This window comes from Acanthaster planci, linkage group LG05 (genome assembly GCF_054643075.1).
Source record: "Acanthaster planci isolate LZ-2023a linkage group LG05, COTS_SCS, whole genome shotgun sequence".
Classification (NCBI taxonomy): domain Eukaryota; kingdom Metazoa; phylum Echinodermata; class Asteroidea; order Valvatida; family Acanthasteridae; genus Acanthaster; species Acanthaster planci.
The window spans coordinates 21,784,576-21,806,580 of record NC_141781.1 but is presented as its reverse complement, the minus strand read 5'-3'; the positions used below and the strand labels follow the sequence as shown (position 1 = coordinate 21,806,580).

At 39.6% G+C, this 22,005-nt stretch overlaps 2 protein-coding genes and 2 long non-coding RNA genes across 15 annotated transcripts in view; 3 read left to right on the top strand and 1 right to left on the bottom strand.

Annotated features, from left to right (window-relative positions):
- The first annotated feature begins 765 nt into the window (after nucleotides 1-765).
- LOC110989870 (uncharacterized) lies at nucleotides 766-4,879 on the top strand. Its single transcript, XR_015425478.1, has 2 exons — nucleotides 766-1,359; nucleotides 2,717-4,879. It is a non-coding gene; the product is annotated as an uncharacterized LOC110989870 (long non-coding RNA).
- Nucleotides 2,110-22,005, bottom strand: part of LOC147799234 (uncharacterized) — a 40,402-nt gene continuing 20,506 nt past the window's right edge. For 5 of the 8 annotated variants that reach the window (XR_015425463.1, XR_015425464.1, XR_015425466.1 and 2 more), the window contains 6 exons: nucleotides 13,917-14,112; nucleotides 13,523-13,596; nucleotides 5,838-6,148; nucleotides 5,064-5,131; nucleotides 4,074-4,153; nucleotides 2,110-2,890 (listed from right to left, as the gene is read on the bottom strand). This is a non-coding gene — a long non-coding RNA (uncharacterized LOC147799234). Of the gene's footprint in view, nucleotides 2,891-4,073; nucleotides 4,154-5,063; nucleotides 5,132-5,831; nucleotides 6,149-13,522; nucleotides 13,601-13,916; nucleotides 14,113-22,005 lie in introns of all 8 variants that reach the window. The other 3 variants (XR_015425465.1, XR_015425468.1, XR_015425467.1) reach the window with 3 other exon arrangements.
- Nucleotides 6,609-11,447, top strand: LOC110989886 (uncharacterized). Of its 2 annotated transcripts, none has more exons than XM_087137373.1 (4): nucleotides 6,609-6,761; nucleotides 7,365-8,250; nucleotides 8,869-9,066; nucleotides 10,772-11,447. In XM_087137373.1, the coding sequence occupies exons 2-4, from the start codon at nucleotides 7,365-7,367 to the stop codon at nucleotides 11,410-11,412; spliced, it is 1,725 nt and encodes a 574-aa protein (XP_086993499.1). In that variant the 5' UTR covers nucleotides 6,609-6,761; the 3' UTR covers nucleotides 11,413-11,447. The 2 variants fall into 2 exon arrangements, with proteins under 2 accessions (XP_086993499.1, XP_086993498.1); XM_087137372.1 differs by having other exon boundaries at nucleotides 6,609-6,787.
- On the top strand, nucleotides 14,329-21,660 carry LOC147799235 (mitogen-activated protein kinase kinase kinase 20-like). 4 transcript variants are annotated; one of them, XM_087137368.1, is made up of 5 exons: nucleotides 14,329-15,195; nucleotides 16,094-16,196; nucleotides 16,958-17,849; nucleotides 19,225-19,431; nucleotides 19,783-21,660. In XM_087137368.1, exons 3-5 carry the CDS (start codon nucleotides 16,958-16,960, stop codon nucleotides 20,409-20,411), a joined length of 1,728 nt encoding a protein of 575 aa, XP_086993494.1. In that variant the 5' UTR covers nucleotides 14,329-15,195; nucleotides 16,094-16,196; the 3' UTR covers nucleotides 20,412-21,660. The 4 variants fall into 4 exon arrangements, with proteins under 4 accessions (XP_086993494.1, XP_086993496.1, XP_086993495.1 ...); XM_087137370.1 differs by lacking the exon at nucleotides 19,783-21,660 and having other exon boundaries at nucleotides 14,612-15,195; nucleotides 19,229-19,364; XM_087137369.1 differs by lacking the exon at nucleotides 14,329-15,195 and having other exon boundaries at nucleotides 15,226-16,196.

Genomic DNA, 22,005 nt, shown 5'->3' with positions numbered 1-22,005 from the left:
GGAAAATAGGCCCAAAATATAGGCACTGCAATTCAAAATGGCTACTTTTCGAGGCAGTGAAATTTCCTTTATTTTAGGGGAGATCTGCTTTGGGTGAGAATTTCTCAAAAATTCATCGGTCAACCCACTAAAACGTCGAACATTTTGCTGTCCAGCTTTTTTTTTCTTGGACACCTGTGAGAGTTGTATTTTTAAAACTATTTTGAAATTAAAGGAATTATCATTGGTGTCATGGGAATTTATTTACAAGGTTGCACCCCTCAGACTATATCTGAGCTCGCCCAGGAGTTATTTTGTCCATTTTCCTGACGAGCAAAACATTGTTTTACTACTTTTGTAAGAACGCTGCCAAACTTTTCCAAGCAATACTGGTTCCCGCCTGCGTAAGCCAAAACTAACACAAAAACGGGCAACCATCGTTTTGGACCGTAACGAAAATCAGATTTGGACCGCCGATATGGCTAGTTCTGTTCACAGTTGATCGTGCACGCGTGTATACAGCATAGCGCGCTACAAAATTGGGCATTTTGGCGTTTCCAAGGAGCGTGCGCATTGTGCATAACCATGTGGCGTGCGCATGCTAGATAAATGCCCATATCTGTGTTTCCCAGTGCCGCACGCACCGTGCACGTCAATCACACACCGTGGACTCTCAATTTTATAGCGCCACCAACGGCCGGTGTGAGAAAGTTTTAGCGTGGAAGCAGAGAGTCCTGAAAAGTCAACTTTTTTATCTGACCGAATTTTCGAATTTTGAAACTATAGGTAGATTCATTATTCGATTTCCTCTGCACAATATATCATTTTGTTACCTGAAACGCTTTTAAAGGAGAGTTTTTCGAGATTTTCTGCTTCAATTCTCCCCATTGTTGTTCACTCAAGCGTAACGAAAGATAGCGGCGTCTAATCCTCAGTAAGCCTCGAATGTTTTTATTGTTCAGGGGAAGCTGAACAAAAGAACTCAAGAAAAGAATTGGTCTCTTTTTCAGCCGAAGTACCTTTACGTTCTGTGTGACCAGTGATGAAGGCCAGGATATAAACGCCTAGTGTTCACCTCTAATATTTCCTTACATCTTCCAATGCTGCCCGGTACCCTGTCACACCTCCTATTGCACTTTCTATAATAGTTACCCCCACGCACGTGGTCAGCTTGGATCATCACCCATTAAATTCCTACCACCACTTCTCGGTGGGTCTTCAGTCGAGCAGCATCGCGGTGTTAAATGATCGTGCAACCACCGTACTTTTCACTTCCGCTGTGTTCTTCAAAAAGTACAGCATTCTAGACATCGGATTTGAATGCAAGGTATTTTTCCTGTGTAGTTCCACACAAGTCGATCAAGCAGTGCACATATGGAGGTAATCAAAGGTTGATCATATTTCCTAGGGTCACGCCCATTAGTTTTAAACACATCTTGGAATGAGCAACGTGAGTTAAAAGGACTTGTATCAGAAAGAGTTCCATAAACATGTATACGGACGCCTAAACTTTGCACAAACCCTATGAGACTGGTCTGAAAAATTGTGTTTTCTAAATAAATGACTTGGTAGTTTCCCTCTTAACTCGAAATTTGCTGGACATGTTTCGCTTCTTGACGGCTAATAGGTAACTGTAGGGAATATTACTGGCGTCCATATATGGAACTCTTTCCATTTGACTGATTTGCAGTCCTGTTGGAGTTTCCTAGACAGATATCACTTGTCACCCCAAGCGCAAACCCTATGATACTGTTCATAAAAACCATCTTTTTTTCTAAAGTACACGTATTCTTCAGTATTCCCTGCTAAATTTGCCTCCTGAGGACATGATTTCACTTTCTGATCGCTGATATACACCACTATGTGACAAACTAATGACATCCGTATATGGGACTCTTCCCCCCTAATGTCCCCCAGAGAGTATGGAAAAATTCAAATTGAAGGATTGTCTGAGGGGTAAATTGAAACAGGCAGGTCTTACCGTTCATTCAAAATTGGACAGATTTTTGCCTATAAACATTAAAAATAGATGAGTTAAACTTAAATGTTCTTTACTTTTCATATCGAGAGGGAACTGACAAAAAGGCACATGATATGAGACACAAATTGAAGAGACTTGATGATACCAAATAATTTACTTTACTTGTTTTATTATAAATTCTGAAGAAATATACAAGATTTGTATATACTGTGAAAAGACGGTTGCCTCTTGATGTGACTTTATCTTCCTGTTTATTGTCAGTTACTCCCAAGTATTCCTAACAATTGCTGAAAAGGCATTCTAAAAGGCAGAAATCTAAGATTGAAATATTTCCAATTTGTTAAAGAAAATACTTAAATAAATACTAATACTTAATAAAACCAAGTTTTCCTTAGTCTCAAGCTTTTCCCAAGTCAAATAAGTGGCTTTGGCTTCCATGACAAACACAGGGTGTGGTCGAAGGTGTTTGGTAGTGAGTACAGTTGCCCCTTGGACTACAAGAAAGGAAAAGGCCTTGGGAAACATCACGATAATTTGTTCCACTAAAATCAATTGCGAAAGCACTTTTGAAAATCGTAAATGGCATGTGACAAGGTACATGTATATCATTGATTAAAGTAAAATTAAAAATGGCGTCAAAGAAATGTGGCCTTCAATTCTAGCCAACAAATTTTCCAAGAACATTGTGAAATCTGTATTTAATCTAAACAGACCAAAGTCCAAAGTCGATTATCATTTTTTCCCCACATATTTTAGAAAGCCAGTTCCAGAACAGCGAGAGTACTCCTCTGAACATCAGTACAATGGCCAAGCTACGCCTGTCTCTGGTGTAAGGGACCAACCGATGTCTGAGGCTACCAGGGTCATTTTGCACTCAATCTCCTAACACCTGGGCATCGATGGCATGGATCCTGAAGTTTGGAGTGCTACCTGATGAAGGGAAACCAAAAACCTGAATCAATTGAAGCTAGGATCATTACCAATCAGAAGATTGAAGCCAGCTTCAAACTTATAAACTCTAGTGTTGTGGTAAAAGCAATGAGATACGCTCTTTATCAAAGTCCTTGGTTTGTCCTCGATAACGATCGAAAGATAATTTGAATGTTTGTGTTCCATTGTAACTGCCTTGGACACATGCTCAAACCTCTGTCAAAACCCAAATTGGAAAGTTTGGAACAATACAGGCAATTCACAATAGTGTGCCTCGTGTTGGCCAATCACAGCATGCAAAATCTGTTGACCCTTTCCAAATGTGCATTGCGTTGACGGATTTTGCGCATTTTGATTTGCCTACGCGCTGCAAACTCTTGGAGGTGCACTATTGTGAAACGGCCGTATTGTTCAACAGAGGAACTCCAGAATGACCTCTGGACTTACAAACTGAGCTCATATATCTAAAATACCAATTTTGCTGGAAACATTTTGAGTGCTGAATTCTAATAAACAGGTCTGTATGACGTCCATGCAATATTGGTGGGACAAAACTGTTTCTTTTTTTCCTGATGTTTCATTCATATCTCAGAATTCTGAAACTTGTTAAAGTGCAAACAAACTGTTTCAACAATAAATTAACATCCTCATTACGCAAAATGTGTTTCTTTTATCGGTTATTGGTTTCACTTTGCTGCACGCAGTAAAAAAAGGAATTTTAGAAAGATGTGCCGTTTCACGTTTGAGATGATATGGGAGAATTCAGGGGCTTAATCTCAGTGCCTTTCATGCAAGGTTTAATCAACTTTGCTATCAGATGTTCTTGGACCCTCTAAACATTAAGAATTCTCGGATTATTATTTAAACAAAGTTTTTATCATTTCACAATCTTTGAAAATGTATGCCTGTGTGCTTGACCCTCCCCCCTCAAAAAAACTGCTCAAACTTGGCAGACAATCATTTGCAACATTCAAGCTGGGAACCAACTTCTAACAGCCAGTGTTTTCATTAACGTGAAAAGTTGAGATCAACAGACAATTTCGGAAATAAGTGGTCAACCAAGGATATTTGGAATCTATTTAACAAGTCTTCTTCGTATCATAAGATATTCCTATCCAGTAAGGATAATGCCAATGATTACTGGAACTCTGAATGGGATGAAATTTTATGAATGTATCTTCACCTTGTCAAGTGAATTTTGGCTGCCAATGAAGGTTGTCCGAGAGCATTATGGTCACACCACTAGCCGTCTGTTCCTCTTTCCTGTGCAAAAGAAAAAAGTGCATTGGTTTCATTGCAGGACCACTGAAAACATCTTAAACGTCATACAAAAATTACATTAAACATATCTGGTTCATCAGTGCCTTCATGTCTGTTGGACAAAGAAATACCCGGGCATGCACTGCATTTGAAAGAAAATCCGAGTTTCGGGTCCTCATTAGTTTGGTTTCAGAGGTCTCGGATGAACCTGGTAAATGACTTCAAGTGGCAGACACTGAATGTTGCAATGTTTCCAGTGACCCTAGCACTGGGGTGAATTTGCCGATGATCACTTTGTGATTAGTCTGGGTACGAGTAATATGTTTTATGATGCAAATTATAAAAGGTAGGGTAATATACATGTAGACACTTTGGCAAGGAGCCAGAAACTGACTCGTGGCATTAGTAGGAGATGTACCATGACAGCTTCTGCGCGGTTTAACTGTAAGACTGAAGGTCTTGTTAGTTATTGGCTGCTTGCTCTCGTAAGAAAGCAACCCCAATTTATTGATTTGTTGTATGCATGGCGACTAGGCCCCTTCAATTTTATAGAAATAAAGCAAGGACACAACTACCTCAACTTCTGCATGAGGTTTTTTCTTAGGGGGATCCTACTGATTCATAAAAAGCGGCAGTGTTTGCTTAATATGTTGCTGGCTGGTACCCACTATTTCAAAGGAAGATTGGTGGTGACCACAGGAGTTCCCCTAAGTCATATTTTTCCTGTCTTATTCCCCGTCTTATTTGCGATTGCTGAATTGGAAGGAAAGAACCCAAGGGATAACAATAACTGGAGCTAAAATTAACTGAACAAATCAGGTACAAGTACAAAATGAAGTGGTCAGCGTCACAAACTGGCTTTCTATACATGAACAGCACAGTCATATGGTTGTAGAATGATCGGCACACTTGCCTTTTACCCCGGGCGTTTTTTCTTCCACCAATGACTCCAGGTCTGCCTTCAGTTTCACTCTCTTAATTCTGTCCGTTTGGAAAGTAAGAAAATATGCACTAGTAGTTGCAGTTTTTGCTCCAAAACAACCACATTTATGTTTAAAAATTAAACAGGTGGCAAATCAACATTTGCGACTACAGTATCATGGCTACTTTGAAATTTACAGGACTGTTTTATTGACTGTACATGTATATGCCAGGAGGCCACAAGTTCTCACAAAGCCTGCAGTGATGTAGTGGAGTACTTTTTGTAAACCAAGTTCTCAACCAAATATTTAACTAGCTAGGAGGAAACGAAGCTGAAGTACATTGGCATTTGATGGTACATGCATAAAGGTAAGATTACAAAGCAACATGATGACTTCAGACCATAACTGTTTGATTAAAATGAACTTTTTAGGACAAAAGGACCGAGTACTTTCTGAGTACTTTTCTCCTCAAAACTTAAATTTTACACAACTGGGAGTGTCTGAAGTCTAACAATTATTTTGTAATCTTACCTTTGCACATTTACCATCAAATGCCTGTGCACTCTGGCTTTATTCCCTCTTACCCAGTTCAGTATTTTGCGGAGAACGTTGGTACTCGGAAAGCACTCGGCTACAACACTAGTATATAGAATGTATAGTATTTAGAATATATTTCACATGAATGGGGCTTGAAAATCCACCCAAAGGTACATGTATGTGCCGAAAGCCTTTAAGATACTTATACAACCTACATGTACATGTACCTGCGCTAATCCACTGCATGATTGGTACAAGGCTTGCAGTAACACTGTTGCCTGGCTACTTGCTAGTTGTCTAACACGACTCGCTCACAGGATGACTGGCTGGTTGGAAGGCTGATTGGTGTACAAGATGACTGGCTGGTTGGTAGGCTGATTGGTTCACAAGATGACTGGCTATGCTGATAGGCTGACTGGTTCACAAGATGACTGGCTGGTTGGTTGCCTGACTGATACATGTCGGCTGGTTGGTTCATTTGTGCGCCCTGGGTAGGATGATAACTAGGTGTCTTCCATGTTTGATCTGTCAAACAAAACTGCAGTAAAAGTCCATAACTAAGGGCATATTCTAACACTCAAGGCCCTTACCCACAGATTGTTCAAGCAGTGTCTCTGCCATGCCACAAGGCTGTCACACACTCGGTATTTCCCCTTTACTTTTCAAGCAACAAACATGGAATCCCCCAGGAGATAGCCACAAGCTCCAAGATACATGTACATAAAGCAGCACCCACTGTGGTTTACGCAGTATTCCACAGATACAGATTAAAGATCTCCCTTTCTATTTTGATTCACTTAGACTCTTTCCCCTTCCTTATGATCCTGCCCATGTGGCTGGTCTTTCAGTTCTAACTACACAGACGTGTGTTACAACAAGGACAATCCCTACTCTAACAGCAGGGGTAGGACCGGTCCAAGTACAATGGGCCAGTGCACTCGTGCAGTCCCTTGTTCATTCAAGCATGAAGACATGAATTACACAGCAACCCCCAAAACTATTTATAGACCAGGCCAGGGGATGACGTGTCTTTTTTCCCAGTGCCACGTTACTTTCAAAAGCAGACTTTCTGTTTTGCATCAAACAGACAAACTACTTAATTTTTCCCCCCAACAGTGTGAGTGAGTGATTTTCCTGGGACTTCACAAGAGGTGAGGAAATTGCCATAGGTATTTTGGTGAGTTTTGAAGGTCAGGTGCTATTCAAAAGTGATAAAATTTGTACTTTACTTATCAACAATACAGGAATATACAAAAAATATCTCAGAAGTGTCTTGGAAAATGCTACAACAGCAGACACAAAACTGATCCCATGCCCCATACAAAAAGAGAAACTACAGTGTACTTACATACATTTGCTTTCAATTTGTCAACAGTATTGCACTATTTCAAGATGTTTGCATTGGGGAGATGCCAATTTATATAACAGGATTTGCCCTTACCCAACATATACACTGATAAACACTGTATAATCAGTGCTTGTCCAAGAGCTTGTAAAAATATTCACAAGCTTACTCGGGTGGGACTTGAACCCGCGACCTCCTACTTACTAGTGCAGATGTCTTAACCACTCGAGTTAAGCACCTGTTATTCTTTACTTTTTCTGCAATTCTTCCTCTTCTTTGTATCATTTACTGTTCCCACTCTTTATTTATAATGTACAAGTATGTCAGCTTCATTCCAGACAACTTTCCCCTTTTGACAAAAAGTTGAACATGTGACTAAATCCTGCTTTTGCTTTTTTCTGTGTTTCAGATGGAAACACCCACGTGTTTCTACACCATTATTAAACCAGAAAAGATTTCATTTGATGCTGAGATTAGCTCAGTAGCATCTAAAAATAAAGTGTTCCGGGCAACATGGCGAGCGCCTTCAGGAAAGCAGACAGTCGCTGCAAAATGCTGCAGTCGTTTTCATGAGGAGGAAGTACTGATTATGGCAAGGATGAACCACAAAAATATCATCAAGCTCTTGGGGGTTGTCAAGCCTGCTTCACTGAAGGAGAATTACATTATTGTAACCGAATATGCTGAGAGGGGTTCTTTGTACAATGTCATTCAACAACACCGTGAGAACTGGCCAGAGTTTAGGCAGAATTATTCGATGAGATTGGCCCAGGATGGTGCCAGGGCTCTGCAGTACATTCATGACACCAAGTACCAACACGGGGATGTCAAATCACCCAACTTCCTTGTCACCAGTGAAGATGTACTGAAGATTTGTGACTTTGGCATATCCAGGCAATGTGAATATACAATCAGTACAGTCACTAATAGAGGGTCCTACCCATGGATGGCACCAGAGGCCCTTGGTGATGTAGGCACTATATATGATCCTTCTAGTACTAGCTCCAGAAAACCCTGCAAGGTCACAACCAAATCAGATGTCTATTCCTTTGGTGTTGTCATTTGGGAGCTGATATCTGGTAAGGCCCCCTATCCTGACAAACAGTTATATTACATTTGCAAAGCTGTAGTGGAGAAAGGAGAACGCTTGGAGATTCCACATGATTGCCCTGAACACCAGCAAATAAGTGATCTTCTAAATAAATGCTGGCAAGCTGACTACGTACAAAGACCCAACATGCAAGAAGTTCTTGAAAACCTCATCTGTATTGAGGACGGATGGAAAAAAACATCAGGTAGGTTGTGAGCATGTGGGACATAAATTTTAAAGGACTTAAATGATTTTACGTAGTACAATGTTAATTTAACATTTTCTTCAAAGCCGTATCGTTTTTACAGAACTTGTATGTAAACATTATCAGTAATTTCTGATTCAAGGAGAAAAGTAGATGCAACTAAACAAAGGAAGCATCTTCTTCATAGAAAAATCACAAACAGTTCCTAATTTGCTCAGTTAGCCTGACACTGTTATTGTGGAAAAGCATAAAAAGGTGTGTGTGGACAGATTGAAAGCCACATGTGTACACATATATTCAACAGCTGTCAAAATCTTTATTCCTGTACAGGACGTACCAAGGATTAACAAGAAAGAAAGAAAAACTACTGGTTGTTGGTTTGGGAGGGGTTAGCACTGCAGCCCATACAATATACAGGCTACGTGTTTCAAAACTTCAGCACAGACACAAAAGAAATGGCCACCACTGCATCAGACAACGACTTAATTTGCTGTCCTACGATCCTATCATCAGCAAAGACTTAAAATCACTGGCGTCAAATTCCTCCTAACGTCGATCCCAAGTTTTTAAATATTTATACATCTTTCACTCCAGCTTTATGGTTTCTTGCAATTTCAGGCAAGCAGGAGGTGGACGGCAAGTGGGAAATGTGTCATGAGTTTGGCAAAAAGGGAAGCGGTCCAGGAGAGTTCAATGGAGCTACGAGTATTACTGCTACTCAAATGAGTGACATTGCTGTGATAGACTGTTGTAACAAGCAAGTGGTGATCTCCAGCAACGAGGGACAACACAAGGAGAGCATTCCCCTACAATCATGTAAGTTTCTTTGAAATGCACAAATCACATGTTGAAAGACAACCACAGCAGGCTTCACTCTATGCTCTTGCCTACACTGTACGTTATCTCGGTACTCACAAAAAATTTAACCCTGAATGCTGAAATTACCCTGGTTATGGGGAATGTCCACACTGCACTTTTCGGTATTGAAATTTCTTCAGGTAACTGCTTTGAAGTGCCACTTAGACTCGACACCATTTCCCCAGGTTACCGCCAACAGTGTGCATGAATGCTCCTGGATTTTGTTCAACCCTGGGTTGGTCATTGAGTTTGAACAGCACAGCCATCGCAGCCTTGCATGCGCGGTGCGCAAGTGCTGTATGTGGTTTACTTTTTATTTAAGTCTACTTAATAGAAGAGACCAGTAACTTGACTTAATGCACACAAGTCTTTTACAATAGATGTTTGCAAATTACCATCTTCTTTACATTTTTGGTTTACACAATGGACACATAGACACCTTGTTTTTACAATAACAGGCTGAATCTAAATCTTACAAATAATTCATAATTACATGAAGTATGGTACAAGAAAACTTTCAGTCAGGGGACATTCTGCTGTTATTAAAGGGCAGCTGCAATGATTTTTTTTACGAGACACAATTTTTCTGCAACTTTATACTCTTCTTCACTGTTTAAACATTCTTTTACAACACTCCCCGAAAAGTGAACTTTTTAAAACAATTACGGTACAATTATCCTTGCATTCCTGGACAACTGAGGATTTTATCCAGGAAAGACATACTGGTCATATATTGCATATAAGTTTTTCTATGAAAATTGTGAACACGAAATGTGCTTACTGAAAACAATCCTGAGAAAACCATTGGTGCTTACTTATTGCTGAACAACAACGAATCGGCAAAGAAGAGAAAATTTAGTCCACAAAGTCTACAAATATGCTTGACTTTTGTGTACAAACCAGTGTAACAGATGTGCTCATGAACATGGAAATCCTAATCATTAGCACAAAAAGGTAAAAAAGCTTCAAAACACCCTTTGAAGTAGTGAAAGACAAATTGAAAATAAGGTTACATGAGACACAAAGGTGCACTTTGAAGGTCTGTATTAAAACAAATTGATTGCAGCTACCCTTTAAGCTACTGTGAGCACAGTGCCAGTGGAGTGTTTGGGGGTGGAGTTAAAACAATGCATATATTCTCCAGGTTTCCCCTTTTGCAGTGTGAACATGGTTACAAATTACCTGAGTGAATCTACTAAAAGAAGGTAAGCTAAACAGCAGGGTGAATTTTGAAGTGTGAAAGACATTCCACAGGTTGGATTCTATATGTACCGGTACATGTGCATGGGAATGAAACCACTCAGCTACATGTATATGATCAATTTACCTGATGAGTAGGTCCACACTAGTCTGAAAAGGGGCTAATGTACAAGATATGACAGACAGTGGAAACTACAAAAAAGAACTGCACCGTACTCTACAGTGCTACATAAGCACAACAGCACAAGAATACATGGTACACGTTTATAATAATGCACAAATATCACATGTATTTACACGTTTTTTCCTTTTTACACCAGGTCCACAGCTATCCATGATCATTACTCTTTATAATGGTAAATTACCATGGGTCTAATACCAATGAAAGTGTACTAGTTCGTGTGTTTTTAAAATCAAATGCTATTTATTCTCTTTCTCCTTTTGAATTCTACTTTACTCCCAGATCCACTTGACATCGCAGCCATCCACAATCATGACAATCAGTTGGTGGTTGTAGATGACACCAAGTATGTCAAGGTGTTCGATAAGAAGAACAAGCTGGCCTTCCAGTTCCCCACAGTGCCACAGAGTGAGGTAGACAAGACGGAAGTGAACCTCCAGAGTGTAGCAGTCAGGAAGGATGGCACCATCCTAGTGGGTGATGTGGAGAGGATGGTGTGGACGGAGCATAGACCCACTGATGGTCAGCTCCTACACACCGTACCAGTGCAGACTCCACCGTACTTCCTGTCTGTTGATCACTGCACTAATACAGTTGTGGTCAGTGGATTGGAAATTAACAGAGTAAGAGTGTATGTTGCTGCTGGCAATGGTGCAACACTGTCTACCATCAACCCAACTACCGATACCAAATGTCAACGAGTCCAGCGCTGCCGTGGTGTTTGCTGTGATAGGTCAGGCATTTACATTACAGTGTGTAATGCAGCTGATGGCACTGGTCACATTCACCACTATGACCTGGATGGCATTTTTCTTGCTTGCCTGGCTCGAGGTCTGCAATCCCCATATGGAATCACATTCACATCAGACAGACAGCTGGCAATAGCTGACTGGGAATCAGTCAAGATGTATCACAAGGTGTGATGTCATCCCACAAGACACTGACTAACAATCTCCGTCATCACCCCAACATCTTGAAAAGCCTCAGATATTTAACCAAATGACACATGCATTTTACTTTAAAAAAATTTAGACGGATTTGGTGACACTCTGGAATCACTGACACAGATAAACAACATTCTTTACAATTCTTTTTAGATTACTAGTATTTAACTTGACTTGATAAGTAGTGTTCTTTCTAAATGAGCCACAGTTTTTGGGACAAAATTAGTGGTAGTGTCTTTTCATTATAAAATTAAATAAGACTATGTCCTTTTAGATCTAAATTTTTGCTTGGGATGGAACCATTTTTTATTGCATTGATTTTATGGGCTCTATGACAACATTTTTTTACAATGAACAACTTCACTACTAGGGTACTTACCTTTGTACATATAGAGTGCATTAATCCATTTTCATTTCCAACATCTTAACCACAATATTGTTTAATTTCTGCTGTATTTAACAGTTTGGAGTCAGCAATCATTGGAGATGTTTGTTTGAACACATTTGTTTTACTAATCATAGAAATTTAAAATCTTTAGTTTCAAGTTTTGTGCTAAATTCAACGTCTTTAATCGGTACTTGAAATTTCTGCTTACTTTCACTCTATATAAACTTGTCTGATTTCCTTAATCCCCCTGGACTGTTTAGAAAGTAATCCTCCTGAATCCTCCCAAATCCTCTGCTACTGAACATGTATGTAGGAAACCAATGACATGTGTTTACAACATCAAGTTTCATGAGGCATTAAACACCACGCAAAAGTAATGGTGTCCCAGTTCTACCTCACTGCAATGCAGCAAAACATCCTAAACTTCCTGGTGGATTTTGAAGGAAGTGGGAAGGTTAGGAGGTTGATGTTTGAGACGGACCAGTATTCACTGCAAAAGTCTCCTGATGCTTTTTCTGTTTCCAGATTCAAAGAAATAGTGAGCATAATTATTAAAATCATTTTACTCAAGCTTTTTGTCAAAGATGAGGGACAGTACTCAATATGCTTATGTGATTTGGTCTTCAATTTCATTGAGCTTCCAGGATCCTACAAACTCCTACCAAACCTCCAGGTGATTTTTGAAGGATCTTAGAGGGTTTGGGTTGGTTTTTGATGAGAAGCTACCGTATATTTATTCTAGCAATCTCTTGTTTTTCCTAAGATTTCAAGAGTGACAATGTTCATTAAGCTCATTTGTTTTTTGTCTCAAAAAAGTAAGTCATAAAGAATCGGGTAATATGTACGGTTCCAATACTAGGCTACTTGCATTTGCAGAGTTCAATTCCCTTATTTTAAAGATTCTAATAGATATTTTGCTTAATCGTTTGCCATTTCAAAAATAATTTCAAGATGGAAGTTATTTCCAAACTTTAAGCATGAGCCACCTCAAACCCTCCAATCTCAAGGGTAGCACCAATGGAATTGTGTATTTACATGTAACTAAATGGGGATGAATATAGTTTCCATATATTGAAGAAGGGTACACAGTTGCAGGGAAAACTGTGTCTAAGAAAAAAGTCATTGCATCTGCACTTTAAGAATTCCAGAAATTTATAGAAAAGGGAACATCACTGGCTACATTTTACAGTTATTTGATGATCAGAGATTTTGAGACACTATCGAAACCACTTCATTCATAAAATGTAACAATCTTACAATTATAATGACTGCTTACTCTGTATGATGACTGTTTACAACTTTATGGTAATACAAGTATCATGCATAAGCATTTGTTTAAGAAGAGACTGAAATATATTACTCCACCATTTGTTGGATATACTAGACCAAAAGATGGCTCAAAAATGAGTATAATCTGAAGGGATCTTGTTAATGTGACATTTTGCTGTTTATATTTCACATTAAATGAAAAGCTTCTTGGAAGCACTGCATTGGCTAGCCTCTTAGCAGAATGAGACGGAAAAAATATACAGGACAAAAAGAACTGATATTATGATGCTAAAATTCACTAAACAAAACAGGAATACCTAGTTGACCTAGTTACTGAAAAAAAAATTACTAAGTGGTCAATGTTACAAATCGTGTTGTTAGATTTGACCAGCATAGTCACATGGGGACGGGATGATCAGAGCATGGACTTACCTGAGGCACTCTATGGTTCTCAAGACACTTCCTCCAATGACTCAAAGTCTTGCTTTGGTTTCACTCTCTCATTTCTGTCTTTTTGAAAAGTAAAAAAGTACACTGTACTTGAAATGCAATGTTTACTTGAAAACGACCATCATATTGAAATAAAAAAATTAAAAAGTGGCAAATGAAAATGTGTATCTCTGGTACCATGACTACTTTCTTTGAAATCCACAGCACTGAAACAATATTACTGTACTATAAAGTATACTTGCAAGAGCGCCACAAGACCTTTCCAAGGCGTGATTTGGTTGAGAACACGTAAGTGCCTACATGTGTCTGATATAAATGTGGCTTGAAAATCCATAGTATGTGCTGAAAGCCCTCATAGTTACAATGTGCTACCTACACAGACTGGGACACTGCTAATCCACTGTATGATTGATACAGACTTGCAGTGACACTGATGCCAGGCCACTTGCTGGATGTCTAGCATGACTGACTCTCGGCAAGACTGACGGAATGGTAGGCTGATTAGTTCATTTCGGCATTCTAGATGACTGGCTGGCTGGGTAGTACGATAACTGGGAGTCTCCCAAATTAATCTATCAAACAAAAAGGGAGTGAACATCTGACAATGACGGTGTTTTCTGGTGGTTAAATGATAATGAACTTAGATCCTGACATTTTAGCCAGAATTTCTTGAATTTGCCAAAGTGTTAAACAAGTCAGGGCCCTCATCCAAAGCTATATTTCCTATTTTCCCAATTACCATGAGGCCCAAGTTAGCACCACCCCATTCGTAAAATCTCCTGCCCAACTTCTTCCTTTGATTCCCCAGTTCAAAAGGATTCCAATCACCAGCTCACCGTAACCGACCTTTGATAATGTTACGTCTCTACACATTCAGCCTGTTTGCTAGTCCAAACTATTAAAAGTGGAACAATGCCAACTAAAAAGCTGCAGTTGGGCAGGTCCAAGTCCATGTACAATGGGGATGTTCATTGCGGCCACTCATGCGTTTCCTTGTTTACTCCAGCGTAAACACATTTGGCAAACACACAAGTTTAAGCACCCCCAAAATCTCCAATTCCATTAATAATCCTGGTGATGTAAGTCGATGACATCGCCGTATTTCTCCAGCCCAGCCAGAGTGCACCCATGCAGTCCCACAGATTTCACATTTGGCAAACACACAGGGTTCAGCATCCCAAAAATCCCCAATTCTATTTATAAACCTGGTGATCGCTGGATGATGTGATCGCTGGATGGTGTGATCACTGGATGATGTGATCACTGGATGATGTGATCACTGGATGATGTGATCGCTGGATGATGTGATCCCTGGATGATGTCTCTGTACCATTGTTTCTCCGGCAATATTTTGGAGGGATCTGTGCTTTCATAAACATATCTACTCTTGCCATCAATGTAAAAAACTGCTGAAACTTTTTTCCACAAACCATCTGTCCGGTGATTTTCCTGGAGCTTCAGACAATGTGAGAATGGTGTTGGAGTTGTTTTGGTGAGATTGGAAAGTCAAGTGATTCCCGATGGAATTAGTATTTTGCACCTTTCGTGAGTAGATAAATTGCTGTTCTGCTGCAGTGTAAAGTGAAACACAATTTGTTCAAAAACCTACAAAGTTACGAGCTAGATGACAGGAAAGGAACTCATTCATCTCAAAGGTATGGTGTCCATTTTGATATGTCACATCAAATCTGCAATTAATAAGTACATTGTATTGCTTAAAGGCAAGCACATCACTCTAAACCAAATGTTGTTTAACACTCCAAAAAAATGTTGTTTTGCTGTGGAAAGTACCAGTATTTCCAAGTCAAAATTAATATCATTTGTATAGCGATAACAATGGCAAGGGCTAAAGAGAAGACCGGGCAACATCTTAAACATGGCGTCTGCCAGGACAGATACAAACAGCTAAATTTGGTCCTGAACTTTACGATTTATGTCCAAAATGACTAGGCACCAGCCGCTACACCATGGTGAGAAAGCACTGTGCTTCACCGAAATGAAGTGAATTCTAACCACTGTAAATCTGATAGCAGTACCTGTATCCTAATCTCGTCAGCAAAAGTCTGGCAATTAAAAAAAAAAACCAGCGGCATGAAAGTCATGTGAGGAGGAAATAAATAGAGCTCGGTGTACACACATCTTTTCTGCTATCTACATGTATGGCACAGAGCACCATTTGTGTAAGTGTTGCATGGTGACAAAGCAATGCATGAATGATTTACAATGTGCACTCTAATTTTTTCTCTGCAGACAATTTTGCTCGTGGAACTCGGAAGGTGGTGGTTGGAGGGTACAGAACCAAACATTACAAACGATTTGATGGGCTGCCAACTGCTTTCTGACACAGTGACTCAAATTGATAATCTGAATTGTCTGAAGCATGAAGACCTCCACATTAAGTGAACATACAGAGTCATGCGTTCTGGTGCAGTATGTAACTTCCAAGAGGAACTGAGAATAGGTCATATTGTATACCTCATCGACAGATTCCACATCTTGATTGGCCAAGAGCCAGTCACATGTTATTCTCTATTTTCGCTATCTTGTTTTCAGTGGCTAAGGGAACTGCACACCTGCAGCAATTAAAGCAAGGTACTCATGGCAACCAAAAACCTCCAAGCATGACCTTCACCACTGTGTGCAAATCCACATACAGGTATGTACTGTACATGTACCAATGTTGTGTGCATTGCATGTTACATGTACATGTATGCAATTTGAAGTGTTAGCGCTAGAGAGCTGGGTTAAAATATTTTGTGAAGAGGTATTTTGGACAAGTACTGGTAAATTTTCAAATAGTTGGAATGGGTGGGAGGTCAAACTATGTACCCATATGCATGCAGGACCTCATTCACTACACTCATTTGAATTAAAAAGTGGGCTGACAACTGTAAATATTTATCCTATCAACAGAGGTGTTTCTGTGGGATGTAGCATTAACATACACGTAGGGGTAAATTTGAAGTTGTTTATTTACGAGCAAGTTATGGATTTGAAGAGAACATGGCTGATGCTGGTAGACGCCCCCCACACTGTCAATAATGACGAATTGGGTTATCATGCATTTTATCCTTCAGGTAATTTAGTTGTGAAGGGGGCCCCTCATATTTGGCAAATTTTGGTGTTTGTTTGTTTGTTTGTTTGTTCGTTGGGGTTGTTTGTTTGTTTGTTTGTTTGTTTGTTTGTTTGTTGGGGTTGTTGGGGTGTTTGTTGGGGTGTTTGTTTGTTTGTTTGTTTGTTGGGGTGTTGGGGTGTTTGTTTGTTTGTTTGTTTTTTAACTGGTTTTATATCTTTTCCTGTTATCAACTGGTCATTTCCACTACATCAACTTTAAGATGTTCATCTTGGGCATCATACCCTTTTTTAGAAATGTTTTAATTCATGACTCAATCCTGCCTTTACTCTTTTCTGTTTCAGATGGAAACTCTGACATGTACAAACATGTATAAAATTATTAAACTGAAAAAGATTTCATTTGATGTTGAAATTAGCTCAAAAGGAGCTAAAAATAAAGTGTTCCAGGCAACATGGCGAACATCTTCAAAAAAGAAGAAAGTTGCTGCAAAATGCTGCAGTGTTTTTCACGAGAAAGAAGTACTGATTATGGCAAGGATGAGTCACAGAAATATAATTGAGCTCTTGGGAGTTGTCAAGCCAACTAATGCATCTGAAAGTCATATCATTGTAACCGAGTATGCTGAGAGGGGTTCTTTGTACAAAGTCATTGAACAACATCGTGAAGACTGGCCAGAGTTTAGGCAGAGTCATTGGATGAGATGGGCCCAGGATGGTGTTAAAGCTCTGCAGTACATTCACGAGATGGGATACCAACACGGGGATGTCAAATCACCCAACTTCCTTGTCACCAGTGAAGATGTACTGAAGATATGTGACTTTGGCATATCCAGGAAATGTGAATATACAATCAGTACAGTCACTAATAGAGGGTCCTACCCATGGATGGCACCAGAGGCCCTTGGTGATTTAAGCACTGTATATGATTCTTCTAGTACTAGCTCCAGAAAACCCTGCAAGGTCACAACCAAATCAGATGTCTATTCCTTTGGTGTTGTCATTTGGGAGCTGATATCTGGTAAGGCCCCCTATCCTGACAAACAGCTGTATGACATTTGCAAAGCTGTGGTGGAAAAAGGAGAACGCTTGGAGATTCCATATGATTGCCCAGAAAACCAGCAAATAAGTGATCTTCTAAATAAATGCTGGCAAGCAGACTACGCACAGAGACCCAACATGCAAGAAGTTCTTGAAATCCTCATTGGTATTGAGGATGGATGGAAGAAAACAGCAGGTAAGTTCAGAGCTTGATTGGTAAAGCTTTGAAATATGGACTTCAAATTGTTTCTACTGCAGTAATTTTTAAATCAAAAAGAACTACCAGTACTGATTAAAATAATAAATAAAAGTTCTGGCAGCACTTCATTCATTGGAATCCCACAAACAGTTTATACAGGCACATTCAGCTTGAGACATCGATGGCATAAAAACATAAAAATCTAGATGTGCGGACAGACGTACATGTAAACACATGTTCAATCTTATATTGGTAGGTTTCAGTTCAACTGGATGTGTACATATATTCAACTTTAAGCAAAAAACAAAGACGTCTTATGATATATGAGATCACTGTATCACACTTACAGTGAGATGCACTTTGTTCCTGGAAAGTTTGGCTCGAAAGTTGAGTTAGTCTCACCTAAAATACGATGTGAGGTCAAAGTTTTTTCTTTGGGTTTAATCATTCCTTTTTCAATTCCAGGATGATAAATCAAACACCAAATTTTTTTGTCCACTAAATTTACATTAAATTTCACCCTGAAAATTCAGGATTTTTGTTTAAAGAAAAGAGGGTAGTAAACTCTACCATTTCATGATACATGCATAGAACATATTTTACAAAATGCAAACTCAACGAAAGAGAAGTGTTCAAACCTTCGAATCTTTTATGAACATGGAAGTCTCCTTCCAACCAAGAACCTTCACCAAAATCTTCATCACCACTAACGTCTAAGTAGAACATCCCCTTAGTTGTTTTTTGTAATGATTAACTCCTTTTTTCTTTGAAGATACATGTATATGCTCTGAACTGTAACTCTTGCTACATTTTATCAGAATTTAAAATTCTGTGCTTGGCTTCCTGAAAGAGAACATCTCAGTTTTTCCCCCTGTTAACTTTATTCATTCCTATGTGTGGAACTTGAACATTCGAAGAATTAAATAAGAGAAACACTAGCTACCGATGTTTTTTTGGGGGGGGGTTTGCACTGGAGCCAGTACAACCTACAAGCAATATGTTTCTAGACTCCAGCACAGACAAAGAAAAATTTGAACTTGGCTGTTTCTTCACAAGCTACGCGAGAGTTTTCACAGAATGTAACAAGCTGTGCTGGACACAGAGACCATAATGAGAACAGATATATGATCAAATGATTTCAGAAGAATGCACCTGTATGACACTCATGACATAGCAGTGAGCATGATACTATACGGAAAACAACGTGGCAATGGCTAAAAGATGTCACCAATACCACATCAGACAGTAACTTTCTGTCCCTCTGTCCTATCCCAAGCAAAGACTTGGAATCACTGAGGAGTCCAAATTCTCCCATGACTGGTCCCAAGCCCTCATGTCTCAGATTCACTCCAAATTTGTGTTATCTCTCTAGGCAGGTTGGAGGTGGAGGTGGGCAAGTGGGAGATGTGCTGTGAGTTTGGCAAAAAGGGCAGAGGTACAGGAGAGTTCGACGGGGCTCGAAGTATTGTTGTTACTGGACCTGGTGAAATTGCTGTGGTAGACTGTTGGAACAACAGAGCGGTGATCTGCAGCGATGAGGGACAACCCACGGAAAACATTCCCCTTCATTCATGTACATGTAAGTTTCTTGGACACACAAGCACACTCTCAAAATTTTTATGTTGCAGTAAATCGACTAGTCCTTAAGCAAGGCATGACTGACAATGGAAACTAAACTAAAATTCTGAATATGCACAAGGTCAAAAGGAACATATGCAATACACTGCAAATATACTACAGATGTCCTTACTTTCCTCATTAGGATACACATATTTACAGATATCCAGTATCATTACTAATGGCTTGTGGTTGTAGACAGAATAAATACATACATGTACATTGACAATATAGTGGGACTTATGAAAGTGAGTAGCTCATAATTTCTTGACTGCACCTTTCTCACATATATGTACTTCTCCTTCCCCTCCAGATCCATGTGACATTGCAACTATCCACAATCATGACAATCAGTGGGTGGTTGTAGATCACACCAAGTACGTCAAGGTGTTCAGTGAGAAAAAGCTGGTCCTCCACTTCCCCACAGTGCCACAGAGTAAGGTTGACAAGATGGATGTGAACCTCCAGAGTGTAGCAGTCAGGAAGAATGGCACCATCCTCGTGGGTGATGTCAAGAGGATGGTGTGGACGGAGCATAGACCCACTGATGGTCAGCTCCTACACACCGTACCAGTGCAGACTCCACCTTACTTCCTGGCTGTTGATGACTACACTAATACCGGTAGAGTTGTGGTCAGTGGAGGTGATAAACAGAGATTTGATGTTGCCGCTAGCAATGGTAAAACTCTGGCTCACATCAAACCAACCATCCATGGTTGTCAAGTGCAGCACTGCTGTGGTGCGTGCTATGGCGACTCAGGCATTTTCATCACAGTGAGCAATGAGCTTGGCACTGGTCACATTCACCACTACGACAGAAAAGGTGTTTTTCTTGCTTGCCTGGCTCAGGGTCTGTTCTTCCCACAAGGAATCACATTCAAATCAGATGGACAGCTGGCGGTGGCTGACCAGAAGTCAGTCAAGATGTATCAAAAGGTTTGATGCCATCCAAAGACCCTGACCGGCAATCTCCATCATCATCATCATCCCAGGAGCAAATGTTGATGCTGAAAGTGTACAGCCACAGCAGTACCAACTGACCCACTTTCACTGCACATATTCTAAATCTAACTCCAAAACATCCAAGCATCACTAATCACCCCCTTCCCTTTCCGTAAAATCCTCCTTGCACCGTTGAATCTCTCAAGTACCACGATAGAATATCAATGATATCTACTACATTTAAATCTATTATCTGCACTCACTTGTAAACCAGTCCAACGGCATTATACCATAAATCATTAAATGTTTCACACATGTCGGTAACTTTGAGCATACTAAGGCATGTCTGTTGAAGTTCACTACATTGCAAGTTCTCAAAATTTGCCAAAGACAGGAGAAAAACAATGACTCGGCTCAGAAGAGTGGTTAATGTGTATAATTTAACGAATCTCACTGTAGGCCTATTTAAAAAAACAAATTGTTTACGAGTTTCAGGAGCACTTTATTCCATCTGAGATGTACCATTCTTAAAAGTTTGTAGACTTTCCTTTGTACATGTATAAATGCACGGTGCATGTACATGTATGCTTGAGTTGCATGTGTTTCCTTTGGTATATTTGCTGACAACCTTCCTAAATCCTTCCAAATCCTCCACTACGAGTACACGTCAGCAGGAAACCATTGCCACATTCTTGCAACTCTAAACTTTCAAGAAGCATCCATTCCAACTAGAATTAACAGTGGCTAAGTCTGTCAAACCTTCCTGGTGGAGTTTGGGAAGATTGGGGTTGGTTCGTAGGTGAACAGTTATTCACTTTTAAGTTTCTTTTTGCTTTTTACATTTTCACATTTGAAGAAATTGTCAACATACCGGTACCTTAAATGTGTTCGGATGTTTGGCAAAGATGAGAAACAATGCTTGATATGTTCATTTTGTTTCTTTCTTAACTTACATACATATGTACATGTACAAGTCATAAATGTTCTTATAAATTCTACATTAATACTAGAATTCTTAAATTTGTACACTTTATTTCCTTCAGTTTAAAACATTTTTGATAGTTTGAAAAATCTTGTCGTATTATGTTGCTCTGTATAATTTTGCTTGGTTGAGCTTTTGTAAATATTTTTGCTTTCATGCTTTCACTTGTCCAAATGTCGTGGTGTTTATCAGGAGAAGTTTAACTTGCAAAAACTGGATTTTCTTTGCTCTGGTTTCAGTTTATAATTAAATGTGGTTTGAAATGATTTCCTTGGCCTTGCTTTTTCCATAATTTAGTGTCCTTGTTTCTGTCTTTTCCTATTTTCTGTAATACATTCTCTGTATATGCATGTAACCTGATAAAGACATAAATTGTCATTTTTGCCACAAAAACCATTTGCCACAATGTAACACTACTCTGGGTCCTAATCCACAAGATGTGCAAGCAGTGTCTCTGCCTTACCACAATGTTGCTACATGCACATACATTCCCCTTTCTCTCTGCCATCGCCACTGACATGGTATCCCTTAAATGTAATTTTCTACATATCCATTGGCCACCAGCCCCCCCGGATAGCACAACCCCATTCAGAAAATTCCTACCATTTTTAT